Here is a 21,929-nt window from a genome sequence, read left to right on the forward strand (position 1 = left end):
CTATCCAGTCTGTGCTATTTTTTGGCAGTGCTAAACAGAACCCTGATTAATAGAGACCCTAAAATGGGCAACAATTAAGGTTTGCACATGGATGACCTGATGAGTTTGTGTTCTGTCATTATCTAACTGGATGATTTAGGGGAGGTTGTTTAGTTTCTAGAGATCATACCATCCTCATCTGGATGATGGGAGAACTCTGTCTCTAAGATATTCACAAATTTAAATTTAGTGGGAAGGATGACATTCCTAATTATTCCAACTCCCCCAAATTTCCCATTCTCTTGATAAATTCATTTAATAGATTACATCACTTACTGTAATGTAATCTATGTAGGACAAACTCACTGTAATCTAATGAAGAACAAACATCCGGTTATATCATTTCTTCTTGATTGATACATGCATATTTTAGTCCCACCAGTTGAGCTGTGAGAGTCTTGATGGAAGATTCCAGATCATGCATTTAGCTAGTCATTTAAGAAATATTTATTGAACATATCCGATGTGTAAAGCACTACTGATGGGAATAAAATTATAGGGTGCCTGGGTGGCTCAGTTGGTTAAGCGACTGCCTTCGGCTCAGGTCATGATCCCGGAGTCTCTGGATCGAACCCCGCCTCGGGCTCCCTGCTCGGCAGGGAGTCTGCTTCTCCCTCTGACCCTCCCCCCTCTCATGTGCTCTCTCTCTCTCTCATTCTCTTTCTCTCAAATAAATAAATAAAATCTTAAAAAAAGGTAATAAAATTATAAAGAGGATGCATGTGACAGCTTCCTTCATGGGAGAGACTAACAAGCAAGATTATGTAAGTTAATTCAGAAGTATAGCCATGAACAAAATATGAAATAATCTTAATTAGTATTTGGAGAAAAACAGTGTAATTTTATACTGGAATTCACAGGAAGGGAATTCCTTCCCCCTTTGATCAAATTATTAGGAGATAATCTGATTATCTGAGGCATATACCAGAAGCACACTTTGTTCACACAGTTGAAGTCGACGGTGAAATCCCTCTGGTTAGGGTCAGTCCTAGCTAGCATGAGTTCATAGTTGCTACAAGGCCACCTGCTTAAAAATCTGCAGCCTTTGCTTGACATTGGTCATTCCTTTAAGATAAACTGACTTGCTCAATGAAACAAGAAGGAAACAAGTCAGGTATAGATGTTTCAGAGTTCATAAAGAACAATCTGAATTTAAATTACTTAAACCTTCAAACTTTACTTTTCATAACTGAATGATGAAAAAACACAATCTACCTTGTACAGTTATTGTGAAAATTAGAGATCAATATACACAAAACTCCAAGCAGACTATTTAACGTACAGCAGGCACTGAAAGTGTTTATCATTATTATTTTATTATTTTGTTTCAAAGCAAATATGGCAAAATGATGATGATTGATTGTGGAGCACCAACTTGAGAACGATGTAAGTCTGGGACTTGACTCAAGATTCACGAGCATCAGTGAGAGACGTTGCAATCTGAGTCACATTTAATCATCATCCTCATATTAAAATCTCCTTTTGGAGGAGGTGTCAGTCAAGATAGTAATGTACAATTCCACTAACTCTCCTGAATCTGTGAATCAGGCACTGAGTAAAAGAAAGTCATTGGCAACTGTTCAGCTAAATTCTAATGGTGATTAGTGAAAAGAGAATAAAAGGTATTTTACAAAAATCTGGCACAGAGTTCAGTACTCACAGGCAGAAGCAGAAGACAACTAGTTATGGAGAGGAGATGGAAATATTAAAGAAACAGGGGGGTTATTGCAAAAAGAAATCAGAGTGCCTAGGAACTAAAGATAAGTATTTACTGACAGTTTTGTAAGTGGTTCCCACTGTACTACCTAGGACACACTTAAAGTAGTTGGAACAGTATTTTCAGAAATATTACCTCCTAAATCATCAGCAAACACCAAAGTTGGCCGCTGACACTGGAAGTCTAATTGCCATCCCTTTGTTTTCCCTTAAGAATATATTTATTGCAAATGTTCCCTATTCTTTTTGCCTGGCACTCATAAGGGAGAAGCATGAACAACAACAGTTCAACTACATCATTACAACCAACAGTTATATTGCAAATGGCCGATCCAAGTCACATTTCTGTGTTAAATGCAATTACGTTTTATTACAAATATTACAATAAAAATAGGTCTCTTCAAAATGTGTAGAACAAAGTATGGAACAATAAAATGCCATCAGGTATTTGAAATGAAAAATAAATCTAATATTCCCAAACTTCTGCAATTACAAAACACTTGCAAAAGCACTCATGGGCCTTGCTTCCCAAGATGATGGAACTCTTAAACACCCATTAAGAATCTGGATACCTCTCATTTCAAACAGCAGCTTTTCACTATCCAGGGTGTAAGCACTGACCTCTGATATGGTTAAACCAGACTTCAAATTAAATTTAACTGGCCTTTTCTGGCTTCTGGCAAACAAGTATAAAATGCGGTCACATCCTAAGTGTGAAGCTTAATAGGATAAAATTTAGGGATGAAGTTGCATTTACACATCTAATGCAAGAAATTGCCTTTTTAATGACATGTAACCTATTAGTTTCAGAGGCACAACATAATAATTCAACATTTGGGCATATTGCAAAATGATCACAATAAGTCTAGTTAACATATGTCATAATAGGTAGTTACAAATTTTTTTCTTGTAATGAAAACTTTTAAGATCTGTTCTCTTAGCAATTTTCAAATATGCAGTATAGTATTAACTGTAGTCACCATGCTGTACATTAAATACCCATGACTGATTTACTTTATAATTGGAAGTTTGTATCTTTCGACCTCCTTCACCCATTTTGCCCACCCACCCCACCCCCTGCATCTGGAAATAAAAATCTGTTCTCTGTATCTGTGGGCTCCATTTGTTTAAAATTCCACATATCAGTGAGATGATATGGTATTTGTCTTTTTCTGTCTGATTTATTTCACTTGGGATAATGCCTTCAAGGTCCATCCATGCTGTTGCTAAATTTCCTTTTTCATGGCTGAATAATATTCCTGTGTGTGTGTGTGTGTGTGTGTGTGTGTGTGTGTGTGTGTGTGTGTGTACCACACTTTATCCATTCAACCACTGAGGGACACTTAAGTTTCTTCCATGTTCTGGCTATTGTGAATAATACTGCAATGGAAATAGACGTACAAATATATTTTTGAGTTAGTGTTTTTTTTTTCTTTGAATAAATACCCCGGAATGGAACTGTTGGATCATGTGGTAGTTCTATTTTTAATTTTTTGAGGAGCCTCCATACTGTTTTCCACAGTGGCTGCACCAATTTACATTCCCACCAACAGTGCACATGGGTTCTTTTTTTCTCCATATCCTTGCCAGCACTGGTTATTTCTTGTCTTTTTGATAATAGCCATTCTAAGAGGTGTGAGGTGATATCTTATTGTGGGTTTGATTTGTATTTCCCTATGATAAATAATGTTGAGCACCTTTTCACATACCTGTTGATCATCTGTACATCATCCTTTGAAAACTCTCTCTTCGGTTCCTCTGCCCAGTTTTTAATTAGAGTTTTTTCTATTGAGTATATAAGTTCTTCATATATTTTGGATATTAACCTCATTAGATATATGATTTGCAAATATTTTCTCATATTCTGTAAGCTGCCTTTTCATTTTGTTGATTATTTCCTTTGCTGTGCAGAAGGCTTTCAGTTTGATGTAGTCCCACTGGCTTGTTTTTGTTTTTGTTGCCTTTGCTTTTGGTGTTAAATTTAAAAGGTCATTTCCAAGACCAATGTCAATGCAGAACCTTCACTGGGTATGCAACTGATACTTGTTCAAGATTGTCACTGCACAAAGATATCATGTTATCCATTCAATAAGAAAAGATGTACCACAAACATTTATCACTTGTATACCTTTCCCAGAATTCCACTAAAATAAGAATAAAAAATATAAATAATTATTAATCTATGAGATCAAAGAATACATGATGAGAAAATGTTAACTCAGCAACTGGAATGAGCAGCAAGTACCAGAAAATTAGAATTCATTGTGATTATGTTCAAGGAAGTAGGGAAAGTAGACAGGTTTAGTTACAGAGAAATTTAAAAACTGGAACAGTTTCAAATTTATGGAAAAATTTCTTGGATGGGCAAATGTAATCAAGATAATGAAGGGGGGAATGTGTGAATGATCCAATATTTACTGAACAGCAAACACAGGTTGGACCATTAGTAAAATTTAAAACAGAATATATACCTTCCAAATCATTGAAATTGAAAACCAGCAAACTAAATTTAATATAGCAAAGACAGAAAGCAAAGGAAATACTAAACATAAAATCCAGGGAGCATTAAAGAAAACGAAAAAAAAAAAAGGACAAGGCACATCCATTTTGACAAATATAATCCATATATTGGTAAAGTTTTCAATTAAATTTCTCAGAGAATTCTGGGGAAGTTGCTTGTTAAAGACTAATTCCCTCTCTGAACCACCCCCCCCCACCCCAAAGGCCAAAGAGATGAGAGGAAGAGAACGTGAAAAAATATATGGATGATTCTTCATTCCTACCTCAATGCTAGAAACTAGAAAGAATTATGGAATAGACAAAGCCAGATTAAATAAAGATGTCTAGTCATCTTTGGTGCTGTATTGCTGCAAGAAAGTTGAAGGGATTTTGGTTTGAGTTCACTATTATCCCTTGTCTGGAAAAGCAAAGCCAAGTGGACAGGGCAGATTAAGAAACTGATATCCTTCATCTCTAGGTATTAACAGATGAAAAGCTATAGCCCAGGGCAAGTGTGTCCATTCCAAACAGAAAAACAATTGGAAGTGGAGTTTTTCACTGATCCTACTGGGTTTTTCTTGATACAGGAGGAGATAGAAACAAATGAATTAAACAAAACACAATGTGCCTAAAGTAGAAACCAGGCCAAAACAGAAATTTTCATTAATAAATGTGGCCAGAGGCAGAGCTGACTGAATAAACACTTTTTTAAAAATGAGCACCTATAGAGTCTGCCTAAAGACCCACTGCAGGTCATCTGAAAAGTTCTAGGGCACTGAACCGGGAAGCAAACTGAGAGCAGTCATCCACCTTAAGACTTAACTGGAAGGTGGTAAACTAGTAGTGATTATGGGAAATCCATTCAAACTGCTTTGGGTTAAACACCTGGCTATATAGATGTCTCCTTCCTCAAGGAGGAGGATTAGAAATTAAGTTATAAGACTAATGAAATGTTTCTTTTTTTTGCAATATAAGAAGAAATCTGTCTCAAAGGTTTCAGAAGAGAAAAACTTTGAATAAGATATGCTACAATAAACAAAGAAAATATAGACAGAATCTGCAATTTCCCCTTAAATAAAAACGAATTCTCAAAAAAATTATGTTACAATGCATCAAAATGAAAACAGAGCTGGGTAAAATAAAGACATAATTTAGGGTTAGTAATTTGTTGTTGATATTAAAAATGCTTTTTGAAGAAATAAAGAATGGAATCTACCCATGGAAAGACTGAGTCATTGGTAGAAAAGAGAATCTTAAACAGCATTATCAGAATATAGAGGGGAAAAGTGACAATAAAGGGAAGAAAAATTGATTTGGAAGGTGAGTTTATACAATCAATTATGATGGTTAAATAAAGATGCAAGTTTGAAAGAATCCAAAATAGTAATTAAAGCATTGCTACAATAAATTCCCTGGGCTGAAAAAAGATGCACTCTGCAGTTAAAAGTTACAATATTTAGGGAAAACTACTCCTAAGTATCCTAGCATCAAAAAGTTTTCATTCACATATGAAGGTATCAAGAGAATGTTTTCCACGAATAAATCTGTATTTTCTGAAAAAAGAAATCACAAAGTTGTACTCTTTTCAATTGGGAATATATATATATATATATATATATATATATATATATATATCTCCCCAAAATGAGAAACTTGTAAAAAAAAAAAAAAAAAAAAACTGGACATGGATGTACCTACACATAAAATTAAGCCTAAGTAATGATAAACTAGAAAAATGGTAAATAAACTAACCCTAAATAATGATAAACTAGAAAATCAGAATCTAATTATTTCAAAATTTGTAGAATGTTTTAACAGGCACAATTTTTTAAGGTAATAATGTTTTTCCAAATTTTCTACAATGATCATGTTATTTGAATATTGGAAAACAATTCTTAATTTAGGCCATGTGCAAATAAACTGCACAGATCCACTTCCTGCTAAGCAGCCTACTCAGACCTGGTGGGCAGCTGGAGTTGGTAACAGGTCCTAGACCAGCAGGTGACAGATCTGCACTCATGCAGGACCCACCCCACCCCCCTATGTTGATGGGTCACCCCCTGCTGATCAGCCTCACTCACACCTCCCAAAGGAGAATGGACATGGCTTTTACTCTCACCCACAGTCCTTCTAAAAGAGTCTGGAAATTGGGTTCTTGGTATGAACAGTGAACTGGCTTTGACATTTTGGGTTGCTTTGGGGGTTTCTCCACTCAGGTACATCTGCTTGTTGTTTTTTGTCCCCCCTCTATGCCTTCTTTTGTTTGCATTCTACTCTATTCCCCTCTCTCTTTCTTTCAGATTTAATGACATTCTAAGGTAAAGTGGGCGTTGCCAGAAGAACATTTGCTCTAATAAGAAAATAAGTCATTATTCTTAACTACTGGTTTCTGTTACTATCAGGGCTCTCACAAACACTAAAGATTTTTTTCTTCACTGGCTTATTAGTTTCTTTAAAAAATTCTCATTCCTCACATGGCTTATATCAGTAAGGATGGATTCCTACTGAATAGTACCAGTTATTAGGGCAAATGAAATGCTTATTAAAAATAACAATAATTCCATGTACTCGAGGTGTGTATGAGTATTACATGATCCTTCTATCATATTTTTGAGTTAAATACTATAAACAGTCTTGCAAGTGTAAGACATTATTAGAACTAATATATTACCATTTTTTATTTTAAGTAGGTCACAGAAGGAATATCTAAACTTGGATTTTAAATTTTAAATGTAGTTTTTTTTTAAGATTTTTAAAATTTTTTATTTATTTAAAGATTTTTTTTTTTTTTTTTTTTTAAAGATTTTATTTATTCATTTGAGACAGAGATACAGAGAGAGAGCGAGAGCATGAGCAGGGGAGAGGCAGAGGGAGAGGGAGAAGCAGGCTCCCCGCCGAGCCAGGAGCCAGACGTGGGGCTCGATCCCAGGACCCTGGGATCATGACCTGAGCCGAAGGCAGACGCTTAACCATCTGAGCCACCCAGGCGCCCCTATTTAAAGATTTTTTTTAATTTATCTATTTGACAGAGAGAGAGCACAAGCGGGCAGAACAGCAGGCAGAGGGAAAGGGAGAAGCAGGCTCCCCGCCAAGCCAGGACCCCGGGATCAGGACCTCAGCCCAAGGCAGTTGCTTAACCAACTGAGCCACCTAGGCGCCCCTTTAAGATTTTATTTTTAAGTAATCTCTATACCCACCATGGGGCTCAAGATCAACTCCAAGATCAAGGGTCACGTGTTCTACCAACTGAGTCAGCCAGGCACCCCTAATTTTAAATGTAGTTTTAAGCTCAACTTCAAGGACCAAACTCTAAGCTATGTTAAGGTAATTTTGTAACTGGTACTAAAATGATGCACTGATTTAGAATTAAGTGCATGTTATGAATCAAAATAAATTCCCTGAGTTGGGAGTGAGTATAACAATGTGTCTAAGTTAATCAACTAAACAGTATCTCTTATTAACATAAGAATCCACTAATAATAATAATAAGCCCATGATTTCCTTTCTAAGAGTCTCATAAACATTTCCCTGTGCTTACTTAACAATCACAGGCCCTCCTTGGTAATAAGTTTTAAAATGAAGTGAAAGAAGCAAAACCCGTTGATTTCATAAGAGCAACCACAAGCTTCTCCTGAAAACGTATCTCCTCATCTTAGGTTAGAGCTCCTTCTCCTATTTCCATGTCCTTTGGTTGCATGTCATCAGTGTTCTCACACTTCCCTGAGACCTGTTTGCCCAGCTCTCTCCTTGTTAGGACCGGATCTTGGAGAGTAAAGGCCCCTTCTGATTTTTTTTTTCTTTAAATCCCTTGTATTTTCCACAGTGTCTAGTAAAATCACTGAATGAGTAAATTAATTGAAATATGAATAAATGAGTGATTTTGTTATAATTGCAGTCATTCAAAACCTGGTCTTCAGGAACTCAGAAGAGTTAACCATAAATATATGATGAATAAAAGGTCAAGAGTTTAATGTCTGGGGCACCTATGTGGCTCAATCAGTTGAGCATCGAACTCTTGATTTCAGCTCATGTCATGATCTCAGGGTCCTGGGATTGAACCCCACATCGGGCTCCCTGCTCAGTGGGGAATCTGCTTCTCCCTCTCCTTCTGCCCCTCCCCTCTGCTCGTGCTCTCTCTCTCTCAAATAAATAAATACATAAATATCTTTTTTTTTTTAAAGTAGAAAAATGTGCCACCTTGTCCTTAAGAGGGAAGAGGGAAGAACAAATTACAGCAGAAGAATAAAAGAAGTGATACCAACTTGTTCTCACCATGGGTATAGGTAGAGATGAATTCCAGATTCTATAACAAGTCTGACAAAAAGATTTCATTTCCACATGAACTCTGTCCTAGGAATGCCATCTAAAGAAGTATTTTGAAGTCAGGCTTTCACTTGCACAAAAGAGGGGGAATGATCATTCAGAAGACAGATACCTTCTCTGCTCTACGCAGTAAAAATACTGCATGCGTGCATCGACAGTGCAAGGAGTTGAAGCTTCTGTATGCAACTACCATCTTATATTACCTCCTTATAAAAATCAGGGAAATTTTAATAAAAATATTTCCAAAACATTAATATAGGCAGCACATTTGGATTTAAATGCTGGATCAGCTCCCTGGAATTATCCCAAGGACAAGGCTGACTGTAGCTGTTCTTAAAGCTCTCTTGCTTCCTTTCAAAATTTTAAGTGATTCCTTGACCACAGGAGTACTTTTATGATTAAAGCAGGTGTCCCAACTGATGACAGCCAGTTATTTCTTCAATAAAAAGGCTGAGAGATACTTATAGTGTTTCAACAGAGGTATCAATGGAAAAGAACATAAACTTTAGCAGAGATTCCTCAGCAGATGGCCAATTTTATTGAATGTTGTATTTTCAATGTTCAGCATAGTGCCTGGAACATAAGAGGTCTTCTGTAAGTATTTGCCAAAACACGTAATTGTGGCGCCTAGGATATGCTGCATCATGATTCCTGGTCCCTTGTCATTTCCCATTCCAGTACAAACATAGGACTCAATATTCACATCCAGGTGAAATAACAACAAACGTTAAAATCCAGATTTGAGAGGGCAGAATAGAGGATACACTAAAGGGAATGGGTATTCTTGGAGAAGGTGGTTTATAACAGCATGAGAATGGAAGGGAGTCTCTCTCAGACAGTAAGAAAATCTTCATAGATTGTCACCACCCTATAAAAAGTGAGATATAAGCTGTAACAGCAATTCTGAAAGACTGTTGTATCTTGTAACTGAGTGAATTTCAAAAAGGGCCGTAATCCTTCCACTTTGCATGACATACAAAGATCATATCCTGAAATGTTTATCATAACTATTCATCAATATGCTATTCTTCCTAATGCAATTTTTTTCAGGGTAACTAATGGCAGAAAGAAGCTACTCTCCCTAAACCTAATGTATCTCATGGTACACTAGCAAGTCTATGGGATTTAATCTCATGTTTGCCACATATTAGTAATGTGGCCATGGGCAATTTCCTTAACTTCCCAGTCTGTTTCCTTATCTGTGAAACAGACTTTTGCCTCAAGGTGTTAATATAAGAGTTATGTGATAGAACATACATACAATGGCTAGCACACTGACGGACACACGGTAGGCTCTGAACTCTTATCAGCTCCTTTCAGCCACTGTGGTAAAACCTCTATAGAGAACAAGATATGCAGCCATATTGCTGGTTCAAATTCTAGCTCTGTTAAACACCTGTCTTACATTACTAAATGCTCATCTTATGTTATTAAGTAAACTATCTGTCACACTATGCCTCAATTTCCTTACGGTAAAATGGAGTGGGTAGTACCTTCTTTGATGGATTTTTGAGAGAATTAGATGAATTAATGCACATCAAGTACGCAGTGATGAGCCATCCACAGCAAGCTCGATTACAAACCCTCCATGCTTGAAGACAGGTATCTTTAAAAGTGTTCAGTGAACACATGATAACATCTTTTCATTTACTGAGCAGTTAAATAGATTTAAATCTGACAAAATATTCTTGGCAGAAATAAAATTCAAATATATTAAGCTTTATATCTATTGAGTATCATTCACATCAAGGATTTTTAACTAGGCTGAAGGAAGGAATATCAGAGAATTTCAAAGAAGCCTTGATTGCCACATTTCCAGTTGGCAACGAAGGGTTGTTTTTCAAGATCGGGTCTGAAGCAGAGAAAAGTTCAAAATCTCCCCATCCCTTTTCTACTTTTTGATTTTTTTTTTTTTTTTTTTTTTTTTGAGAGAGAATGAGAGAGAGCACATGAGAGGGGGGAGGGTCAGAGGGAGAAGCAGGCTCCCTGCCTAGCAGGGAGCCCGATGCGGGACTCGATCCAGGGACTCCAGGATCATGACCTGAGCCGAAGGCAGTCGCTTAACCAACTGAGCCACCCAGGCGCCCCCTTTTCTACTTTTTGATATCAAATCATGCCATTCTTAAAGATAATGCAGTACTCAAGCACCACACAGGACTCCAATTATATGAAGAAAATTATAAGAATTAGGTCTCAAACATTATATTTAGATAGAATATTCTCATGTATACATTCATTATTTAGTTATACAGTGTTTTTAGAGAGTATAAAATTAAGTTTTGCAAAACATGATTTTATATGGACTATGGACTAAAGTAACTGCTTACATGTGATTCAAATTCTAGAGTACTGTTGTCTAAATGGGTATAAGTGCCTGTGAGTGGGTGATTTCTTCACATCTGGTAAGAGCTATGACTAATTGCAAGCTGTTCAACGTGGTACATACCACCAACTCACTTGTCTTGGAGCAATGTGTGAGAACTAGAAAAGCATCATTCAAAATATGAGTGCTCCAAAGGAGGCATTATACCAAAGGTAGTATTTTAAAAGACTATTTTCCTCAGTAAGGAAATTTGAATTTACTGTTTTACCCCCCCATTTTCTTATATACCGTCAATGACTGACATCTGAAAGATACTTCTTTCTTATTAGAGTAGTCCATAATATATTTTATAATATACAAAATATGGTGAAGAGAAAGATGTAATTTGAACCCTATCTATATAAAATTCTTTTTAGTTGTCATGTTTTATACTTTCATTTCATGAATATCTATCATTTGGTAAGCAAAATATCATAAATGATCAAAAATTACTAATGCTATATCAGAAGTAAATACAAACTCAGAGACTAACAATTATGTGAATTATTTTTTGATGATTCTGTTTTCTAAATTTATACCTTGTTGTGTTGAAATGTATAGATTTAACATGATAAAAAGAAATCAGCCTAAGTACTGGACTGTAAGGAAAAGGTGTTAAACTTGACTTCTCCTGACCTATGTTTAGTAGGACTATTTATTCCACAAACATAAATTGTACTGGAATGTCTTAGGACTACTTAAGATCAGAAAAAGTAGCAAAAAAGGAGAGAGTCAGATTAGTATATGTCTTATTTTTTGGTATACACTAAATCAAGTCATCCCCTAAACAACCCTACCAGTCCCAATTTACATAGGAGAATATGGGAAATTTAGAGAAGTAAAAATATTGGCAAAATCTACATTGTAAATCCTAAGAAGCGTAATTTTTTTAAAGATTTAATTATTTATTTTTGAGAGAGAGAGAGAGAGCACGTGAGCAGGGGAGTGGCAGAGACAGAGGGAGAGAAATCCTCAAGAAGACTCCCCATTAGGTATGGAGCCCCACTTGGGGCCGATCCCAGGATCCTGAGATCACAACCTGAGCCCAAATCAAGAGCTGGACGCTCAACTGACTGAGCTACCCAGAGGCCTCAAGAAGCATCATTTGAATCCAAGCGGCTTGACATCTCCACTCAAGTTCTTAACCACTCACCTCTCTCATTAAGTCTGAGGCTGTCCTGGGTTGCTATGTTCAGTCAGTAGTCAAGGTCATTTTAGGCAAGTAGACTCTAAGGGTAACACTGGCTGCAGGTATACCTCTGTGTCTGTTAAGATCCACCAGTTCACAGCTAAAATATGTTCTGATGTCTATTAGAAAAAGTCTGAGTTGAGCTAATATTAGTGAATTAAAGTCACTTTACCTAAAAGGGAAAAGAAGTTGAATCTTTGCGATCAGCTAAACTTTGGGAGAATTATTTGAAAAATGATTTGGGCAATGTTGATAGAACCAAGTGGATAGTAGAGATTACGTAGGTAAAGAGAAAAACCCTGTGCTGAGTAATGCACAATCATTAATCTCATTGATCTGAAGTTAGGATAGGGAGCTATTAGTGTTTTACAAAAACATTAGTCACCAAGTATTGAGCCTACTATTTAAGCAATCCCTGTAGGAGGAACTAACCATACAGAATTGCTCATCCTCATGACACTTCTACCTTAGCTCTGCCACTCCTACTTGTGTGACCTTGAACGCTAGCTTTTCTGTCCTTCAGTTTCCTCATCTGTGAAATTACAGTAATGGATATGTCTCTTTATGAAGATTAAGTGTGATACTATAAGCAAAACACTTTAAATAGTGTCTGGCAAAGAATATGCATTTAATAATAGCACTTATTCAGAGTTCATAAGTAAAGAAATTGAAACACATTGAAATTAGCTTGCCCGTGATCACTATGTGAACAGTCTTAAGATTTGACCACAGTTCTGTGATTCCATATTATGCTTATTATTTCCCATAGTGCTTTTTTCACTATGACTTTAAATAATGACAGTGAATTATTTAAAAAAATAAATAAAACACCGCAAACCTAATGTACATCTTCCCTATACATAAGTCAAGAAGAACTATAAACTTTTACCATGTATTGTATTTTTAAGATCCCACTGTGAGATATTTCATTATGGGAGGGTATTCACTAAATCCCCCTTATTTTTCAAAAAGTTATGCAGAAAAAAAAAATAGGACCGAAAATACCTACCGCAAATATAAGGAATTGACAGCATTTGAGGTATTTATAAGGGTCAAGATAGAACAACTAAAGGCAAGGTCTGAGGGCTCTTCTCTACAAGTCTTATAACTCCTTTACTGAAGTGTCCAGTGAATGAGACAAGGCAGTAACTGCCATTTAGGAACTTCATCATACCTTAAAAAGGAAGGATTAGGGGACCGTAGTTAATATTAGAAACACACTAAAGTTATATTTTCATAGGACTAAATGCATATATTCAGCTAAGTGTATCACAGTTCACCTCTACTAATAATAGAGAACACCTATTTACAACCTGCTGTAGCCCACACACTTTAATTCATTATCTCATTAAGTGCTTACATAGTTATTATTTTATAAAATTGCTTCTCATGGGCTCAGTTGTTAGAACCCTGTAGGCTGCATGTTTGCTAAGGACACAGATTCCTAATCTCCTCCCCTGGAGGGAGATGAGATTATTAATCTGGAAGGACTGAAGAATTTGCATTTAACAAGAACTCCAGGTGATTCTTTAGATCTTGAAAATTTAGATCTTATAATTGAAAGACATGAGCTAAGGCAGATGGAACAAATTGCTCGAGATAACCACTGAGTGATGGGAATTCGGTTTAAAGTGGACCTTGTGCATACATCTGCAAAGTCTGACCCCTCTCCCCCTGGCTAAACTGTTGCTAATAGTGCTCCAGAGCCAAATATAAAATATATACAATTTTTAAGGGGTGGCTGGGTGGCTCAGTTGCTTAAGCATCTGCCTTTGCCTCAGGTCATGATTCCAGGGTCCTGGGATCGAGCCTGCTTCTCCCTTCTCCCCACTTGTGATCACTCACTCTTGCCATTTCTGTTACTATCTCTGTCTCTCTCGCTCAAGTAAATAAATAAAATCTTTAATATATATTATATACACATTAAATATATGTAAATACATATTTATAAGCATATAAATATATAAATAAATATATTTACATATATATACACACACATGCACAATTTTAAGAGTTGACAGATGTCTTTTGGTCAGCCTATTAACTTTCTAGAAATGTCATGATAAAAAGTGTACCAAGACTAATACAGTGCATTTGCAAAACAGTTTTCATGTCCACCCACTTTTATGCACAGGGAAGTCTCTCCTCCAAGGCCAACTGGGTCTCAGTCCCAGTGAGGCTGTGAATATAGGGACCTGGGTTTTGGTGATCCTGGGTCCTACAGCTGGTGCTGGTTTCTCACATGCCTGCTGGGTTGGAACCAACCAGAATTTAAAGTAATTGCTGCTTTGCAGTGCAGTTAGTTTAGCAGGTAAGGCAGCGACATGAAGGGATAGGCAGGCTGGTTGTACTGCCTGCTAGAATATTATTTCATCCTTCTCTAACTTCTGATGAACTCTAGAGTCAGAAGGTATCATGAACATTATTCTGTCTAAAGTTTTCATTTTACTGAGGCCACAGAACGAACAGTGAGCTACCCATGATACAGCTCAGAAATCACAGAAATCTGCCTTGAACTCTGATAGTTTTGCAGAGAAGAGAGAAAACCAGAGGACAAGCTACAGACAACCATGGTGGACATCAAATGGGAGTGAGCTGCCTTCCAGCTGCTTCAGTTTTTCTGTCCTCCAGAGAACTTGCAGCAAGTAGGCCTCCCTACAGAATGTAGAACAATTAGATGGTGGACCTTGGAGCCAGGGAGGGCTGTGTTCACCCCTCAGTTCTACCACTCATTAAGAGTTAATGCATATAACACCTAAACCTCAATTCCCTCACCTTGGAAATAGGAAAAATGATACATCTAACTACTAAAGGTTTAGTGAGCATCAAATAATGGAGTGTACTTTTAAGTGTTGGGGACAGTGGGCAAGAGTAGTACCACACTGTATTTGCTGCTGCTGGTGGTTTTGGTGGTGGTGTTATCATTATCCTCCCCTACAATCCTGAGAGGTAGCGATTACCACCCATGGGTTTGGATAAAGAACCTATGGCTCAGGAAAGGTAAATTCCCAAGTTACAGAGATAGTGACAGAATTCAATCACAGGGAATTTGAGTCCATGCTCTTTTCATCAAGGTACACCTATTTAACATTGATCTACAAATTTTACATTAATATTTTCTAAACATCTATGTAATTGTAAAATACTAAAATAATAAACAGAAAAAGGCTTTTTTTTTTTTTTTTAACCTCTCAGGAGGTTCTTCTGAGAAGTTGGTTTATATAATTACCAATCCCCAATATTTCTTTTTTCAGTAACATCTATGGGCAGAGTAGAATGTTAAATCCTAGCTTCACATGAAGACTTCAGCTCTTTAGAATCCTCGAGAAATGTGATGTTTTGGATAACCGAACTTCTAGATAGCTTCGAAACACTCATATTTTTATCTTATAATTACTTTGGATGGAATTTCTTTTAAATGTTATCACTTCTCTTCATTCCTAAGTAGAGGATATCTATTTATCACAAATTCTATACTATTTTTGCTAATTCAAAGTCATCATTTACTTTGAAGTGACACAGTATTTCTTCTGAGCCATTTGAGGTATGCAGCATTTTTAAAGAAATGGTCCCAGACATATGTGTTTTCTATTTGGATTGAAATATCTCTACATTCTCTTCATAGTTGGGCTCTCCTCACTGGGAGATTATCACTGGGGAACTAGAGTTGTAAATATGTAGGAAATCTACTGAGGAAGTAAAGAAAGAGAAAGGTGGAAATTAAGACAGAGTAGAAGACCTGAGGGGTTCTCATTTAGATTCGATGCCCAATCCTTTGTAATGATCAGGCTGATATTCAGTACCAGCCTGAGAAAAGTACAGTTTCTGACCCTGAAATATTTTCCCCCAACTTTTTTTTCTCCTATGTGGCAGGAATTATTTTAACAAGAGGCAATGCCTTCTCTTCGGTCATAAATAAAAGAATCAACTGTCAAAATACCAGGGAGAGTCAGTACACATGTGTGAATGCATTTCTATCAGTATATAAATGGCTTCATATTTTTTTCCTGGTTTTACCAGGGGAAGAGCATAGGAATGTTCTAGATCCTAAAGATATGAGTGAGAGGAAAACGGGACTTACACAGTGGATATCAGAGATTGTGAAACTAGGTATTTTCCCCAACAATGTCCCTTCAGGGTATTGTGAACTGGGAACTGGACACAAAGCAGGATGGTTGCTGAGAAGCTTTACAGGTGGGTACCTGCCATAGCAAGTAATTTATTTTGAAAAAAAGAGAATGTAAGTGCTTTGTGGTCTGCAGATTCCCATGTGTGTGTAAAGATTATTATTATGATTAAACCACTTTTTGAGTAGGAGGTGTTTGATTCCATGGAATTATTAAAAACACTCTTTTCATGTTTAACCAAATGTCCCTTAGAATAATGATGAATCACTTAACAGCTTCAGCTAATCCCATTAAGCCCAAGCCTTTTAGGACAGGCTGTGTTTGATGTGACCTATGGTTTCCCTGAAAGTCTTGCTGGCTGTATTGGTAAATAACAGCCACCAGAAGCCAGAACTCACATTGTCCTTTTTTTGCCCACTTTTGCATGACACATGAATCCATCCTAAATCAAGTGAACAGAGCAAGCCAGGCTGGGAAGCACAGTTGGACTTTCACCAGATATCACTGCTGACTTGCCAGCTAATGTGTTCCTCCAATATGTGCAAAGGCAAAGGCAAACACACACTCCCAGTTCTCAGTAAGCGTAACACACTCCGGTGTACCCTTGAGACTTCAGAAATAAACAAACTGTGGAATGCTCTGCCCCCGGAATTCTCCCATTTTACTTCCTAATTTATTAAGCCTCTTAATAAAACAATGCAAAATTTAATTAAAGTGGAATAAAAAATTAAAAATATAAAAAATTAAAAATATATGTAGGTCTCTTCAGAAAACAAAACTTAACTGGCGTTGTCAATAAACAAAAATGTCAACATCTTCCTAGAAAAATGCAGAGTTTCCTATAATTTGCATAAAGGTTGTGTTTAGCAAACCTCTCAGACTTCCTACTATATAAAGTTCCCTGAAGAAGGTTTTTGCAGTAATAGGTTCAAGAATGAGAGTGTTGTTGGCAATGCCATTGCTAAGTACCCTGCCTGGCACACGGCAAGAGCTTGGTAAATATTGGTTGAATGGAGCGTGAGTAAGTACATTTGATTTGCAGTGAAATTTTGAAATTATGAAATGAATATCTAAACTTATTCTATGGGAGTTTTTTTTTTTTTTTTTTTTTTTTTAAAGGTTTTTATTTATTTGACAGAGAGAAAGACAGCCAGAGAGGGAACACAAGCAGGGGGAGTGGGAGAGGGAGAAGCAGGCTTCCTGCGGAGCAGGGAGCCTGATGTGGGGCTCGATCCCAGGACTCTGGGATCATGACCTGAGCCGAAGGCAGACGCTTAACGACTGAGCCACCCAGGTGCCCCTCTATGGGAGTTTTTGAGAGGCTTTCCCAAGAAATGGGCATAGGAGTTGGGTAGTTTTTTTTTTAAGATTTTTATTTATTTATTTGTCAGAGAGAGAGAGAGCACAGGCAGGGGGAGCAGCAGAGGGAGAGGGAGAAGCAGGCTCCTCACTGAGCAAGGAGCCCGATGTGGGACTCGATCCCAGGACCCTGGGATCATCACCTGAGCCGAAGGCAGACGCTTAATGACTGAGCCACCCAGGCGTCCCAAGTTGGGTAGTTTGTGATTGTAACTCAAGACTATTGTAAGGAATCTTTAGATGGTCTGGAGTCTCATTTTCCTTAAAAATACCCCAAAATAACAAAAGTGAGACAAAGTAAAATAAAGGGCAACAACATAATGGAACTGCTGAGGGCATTTTTTTACTAAGTAGTCAACAAAAAGGCAGATGGGCCTGGGAAGAAGAGTAATTATCATTATCATTATTATTATTATTATTAATTATTCACTATATTTATGAGCCCCAATCTGTGTGCCAAACTGCTGAACACATTAGGACTTCGCAATATAGATATTATCTTCATTTCACAGAGGAAGTAACTGAAGCTTGGAGATCTTAAAGAACAAAACTTGTAAGTAGAATATGTAGAATTAAATTCCAGGGCTGAAAATGAAGATCACAGATTAAATTAATGGAGAAATTTGGTTTTACAGATAACGATTCTGACATCTCTATCGACTTGTTGAAAAACGCTGAGTAATATCAGTGAGGGAATTTGGCTCAGGGATTGATTACTACATAGTTCTCATAGAAGGAAACGTCTCCTGGCTTGCTGAGAATTTAAAAGAGTGTGTCTGTTTTTCAAGTGATGGTGAACATTTTTTAAGTCTTACCATAAGGGTGTTTTCTGAATACCTCATGCTCCTTCTAGGTATTATAAAATTGAAATAAAAATAAAAAAACAAATATTAATTTCATTTGATTAAAACAAAAAGTCATCCCCAGAAACTGGGTTACTCAGCTAAATTATTTCTTTTTTTTTTTTTTAAGATTTTATTTATTTATTTGAGAGAGAGATGGTGGAGAGAGAGAGCACAAGAGGGGGGAGGGTCAGAGGGAGAAGCAGACTCCCCGCTGAGCAGGGAGCCCAGAGGAGGAAGAAGAAAAGGGGTTCCAGCCCAGGACTCTTGGAATCATGACCTGAGCCGAAGGCAGACGCTTAACCGACTGAGCCACCCAGGCGCCCCTAAATTATTTCTTGTGAACTAAAAGCAGGGCTTTCCTCTTTGGCTCAGGAAGAAATTATCTCTGCTTTCACACTGCCACCAGCCCTTCCCCAAGGAACAGAGAAAGAGAAATCAAAAAGCCTGTAGGGGTCAGGAGTTCAACCTTTTCAAGGAAGCAGAGTCCAAAGAAATTAAACACTTTGCTCAAGGTTGTTACGCTAGTTACAAAGGCGAGCTTAGCAATTATAACTCCAGAGCTCCAGCATATTCTCCATTTTAATGTGAAGTTTTCAGGTTAATATTATGGTGAAAAGCACCCCTAAAAGCATTCTGTCTCATGCTTCCTGGGTCAGAAAGCATCTAAAATCTTATTTTGCTTCTTCTTTGAAAGATTAAAGTAGCTAATCCTCAGTTTGGTATGTCTTTTTGGAATGCCCATTCATGGTTAAGAAACAATTAACCAGAACCACTTTATTGGTGCTTCTTTTCCTATCCCTCCTCCTCTCCACATTTATCCTTCTGCTAAAGTTGCCTTTTGTGCCAAAAAGTAAAAGACTTGAAAATAAATGGCTCATAATGCATCATAAAGGAAACCAAATGTTTTTGGACAATATGAAAAACTACGATTTGTATAATTTTTATAGCCCACTTTGAGCAATCACAGGTGGTCCTTAAATTGGCAGTTGTTAGCTTTTAAAAACAAAATATGTATCCATACATAATAAGTTGTGTGGGGACCATTTCAAGGTTCCAGGTTCCAGAAATGAGTCACTTATAGCCACGCATCAGAGAAGACTATTAATTGTATTAAGCTGGGGTAAAGTTCCTATCATCTTTGTCTTCATTCTGAAAGTGTACATGTGTTTAAAATAATGATTAAAGAGAACATGACCTCTTGAAACAATTTAATTCTCTTTGGAACACTTAAATTTGATGTGGAATTGCACATTATGTTAAATTTTTGTCTAATCAGACAGTGTCTCACCCCACTCCCAATTTCAACAAATTTTTTAAAGAACCTAGAGAACTTGGACTGTAACAGAGTATAAAATTATGGAATTTGAAGCTCACTGAGTCCCATATTCTGCCTAATGCAGGAATCCCTACTAAATTATCCTTAGGATGTCCATCCAGATTTTGCTTTAAAAAAGTCAAAGATCTACATAGAAACAACTGTTGACTGTAGATAGATAGATGGACAGACAGAATATAGATAATAACATAAGTAAATATTCACTTCACTCTGAATGAGCCAAGTTACCATTCAAGAATTCACATATCTTAGGTACCTTAGGGTCAGCTGTGGCATAATTACCATCACCATTATTAATTCAATAAAATGGTAATTATGTTATTTAATAAATGTTTTGGACCAACTCCAAACGCAAACATGCTCTAGAAAAATACTTTTCAACAAAATAGCGAATAAGGACCAAAGAGTGAGGATAACTTGGGATATTTCTTGATTTGATTATGAACATAGGGACTCATACCACTGCATCCAGGGAGGAACTTGAAGGAGAAGCTAAGAGAGATAATACAAAGCCCCTAGGAGAGGAATCTACCAACAATAACAAAAGCTTGAAACACAGAATGAAACATAGGACGGGGGCAAAATTAAGTTTTCCAAGAAAGTTTCAGAGCCCTTTCAACAGGCCAACTTCTGGAACTCTCCATAAATTCATTTATCTAGGACTGTGTAAAGGCATCTCAAATAAGAGATTTGTTCATGTGAAGCTTCTTAGCCATTTGAATCACAGACTGGGGCAAACATGGTCCAGTATTTCTGTCCTCAAACCTCAGAGCACTATTGGGCTGGTAAAACAACCCCTACTAAGCTGATTTACTGCAATGCAATGAAACAGTCTTAGCAGAGATAATACATTAAATCAAGTCCCTGAAATGACGAATTCCACTTCTCCCTGGGACCGTGCGGAGGCTCAGAAATCAGACTCATCTTGGATGCAGAGTAAAGAAGCATTAAAAAAAAAAAAAGAAAAGAACATTTTTTTTTTTTTTTTTTTTAACTTCACAGAGTTCTCCACCTCTGCGTCGCATTAGCCTGGAAAGGATGCTCCTACACAACTGCAAGGGCATGCAGACGGGGACGTGACGCCCTTAGGGAGGGGGGCCAAGATTCCAACTGACCTTTTTGCTGTTTAAAGGACTGAATCGAGCCTGAATGGTGGACCATTTTCACTCTGTGCGTCCCCGCTGGGTTCGGAAGCTGTCCGAGAGGGAGGCGGAGGAATAGCAGCCAGACTCTCTGAGAGGCTCCCGGGCTCCACACAATCCCTGAGCCTCCGCGAGCGCGCTGCAATCCAACACCTGCTTTAGCTGGCACTTTGCTCCTAAGGCTGCGCGCCCACCGTTGTTATGGCAACGCCGGAGGGCGGTCCAGCGTCCAGCTCCCCTTAGCGGCTACTCGGGGAATTAACCTCGCATCCCCAGAGCGTCCAGTGCCGCAGTGTGGGTGGGCTTTGCGTTGGGTTTGCCCGGCAAGGGAGGGGAGGACTTTTCTTAGCGACTATAAATAAATCCGAGCAAATCTCTGGAGCCACTAAGTAATTACCTCTTTTTCAAGTTTTGAGGCTGGTTATTATATCGGGGCACAGTTTTGATTTCCTAAAAGTTAGTCTGTAAATACTGGCACTTACAGAAGGGCAAAGCTGATCTCTCCTCTGAGAGGAATGCAAGAGCAGATGGAGAGACGTTTTTGTCTTTCCCTCTTAAACTCGAATATAGGAAATATGGATAACTTCCACTTAGCCACTAGAATGGTTTTATTAGATAAGTTATGTTAAATGTCTAGCACATTACATGTGAGTTATCCTCTTGTATTTCAGCTATTGAGGCCTGGAATCATATGATAGTGACACTGGACCATTTATTACCTACTAAGTAACAGGTGCTGAAAAGACACTATCCACCATACTTAATGTAATCCTCACAAAGCCTTATAAAGTAGATAGAATATAATTTTAATATTGTAAAAGAAACTGAGGCCGGAACAACAAAGAATTCTCAACACCATAAAAACCAACACCTTATGTTGAGAGAGAAAGACACCTGATACCCAAAGAGGTGAAGTAACTTTGGAAGGACCAAAACACAGTGGCCAAAATAGAAGCAGAAGCCAGTTCAACACATTCTTCAGTGCACTCTCT

The 21,929-nt window shown here is 37.5% G+C and overlaps 1 protein-coding gene across 1 annotated transcript in view; it reads right to left on the reverse strand.

Moving 5' to 3' along the window:
- The window catches only part of ANO3 (anoctamin 3), a 272,413-nt gene extending 251,295 nt beyond the window's left edge, over positions 1-21,118 (reverse strand). The window contains exon 1 of the mRNA XM_078058286.1: positions 20,911-21,118. Within this exon, the coding sequence (XP_077914412.1) occupies positions 20,911-20,956 (46 nt within the window). The 5' untranslated portion in view covers positions 20,957-21,118. The remainder of the gene's footprint in view (positions 1-20,910) is intronic.
- Positions 21,119-21,929: the final 811 nt, after the last annotated feature.

This window comes from Halichoerus grypus, chromosome 11 (genome assembly GCF_964656455.1).
Source record: "Halichoerus grypus chromosome 11, mHalGry1.hap1.1, whole genome shotgun sequence".
Taxonomy (NCBI): domain Eukaryota; kingdom Metazoa; phylum Chordata; class Mammalia; order Carnivora; family Phocidae; genus Halichoerus; species Halichoerus grypus.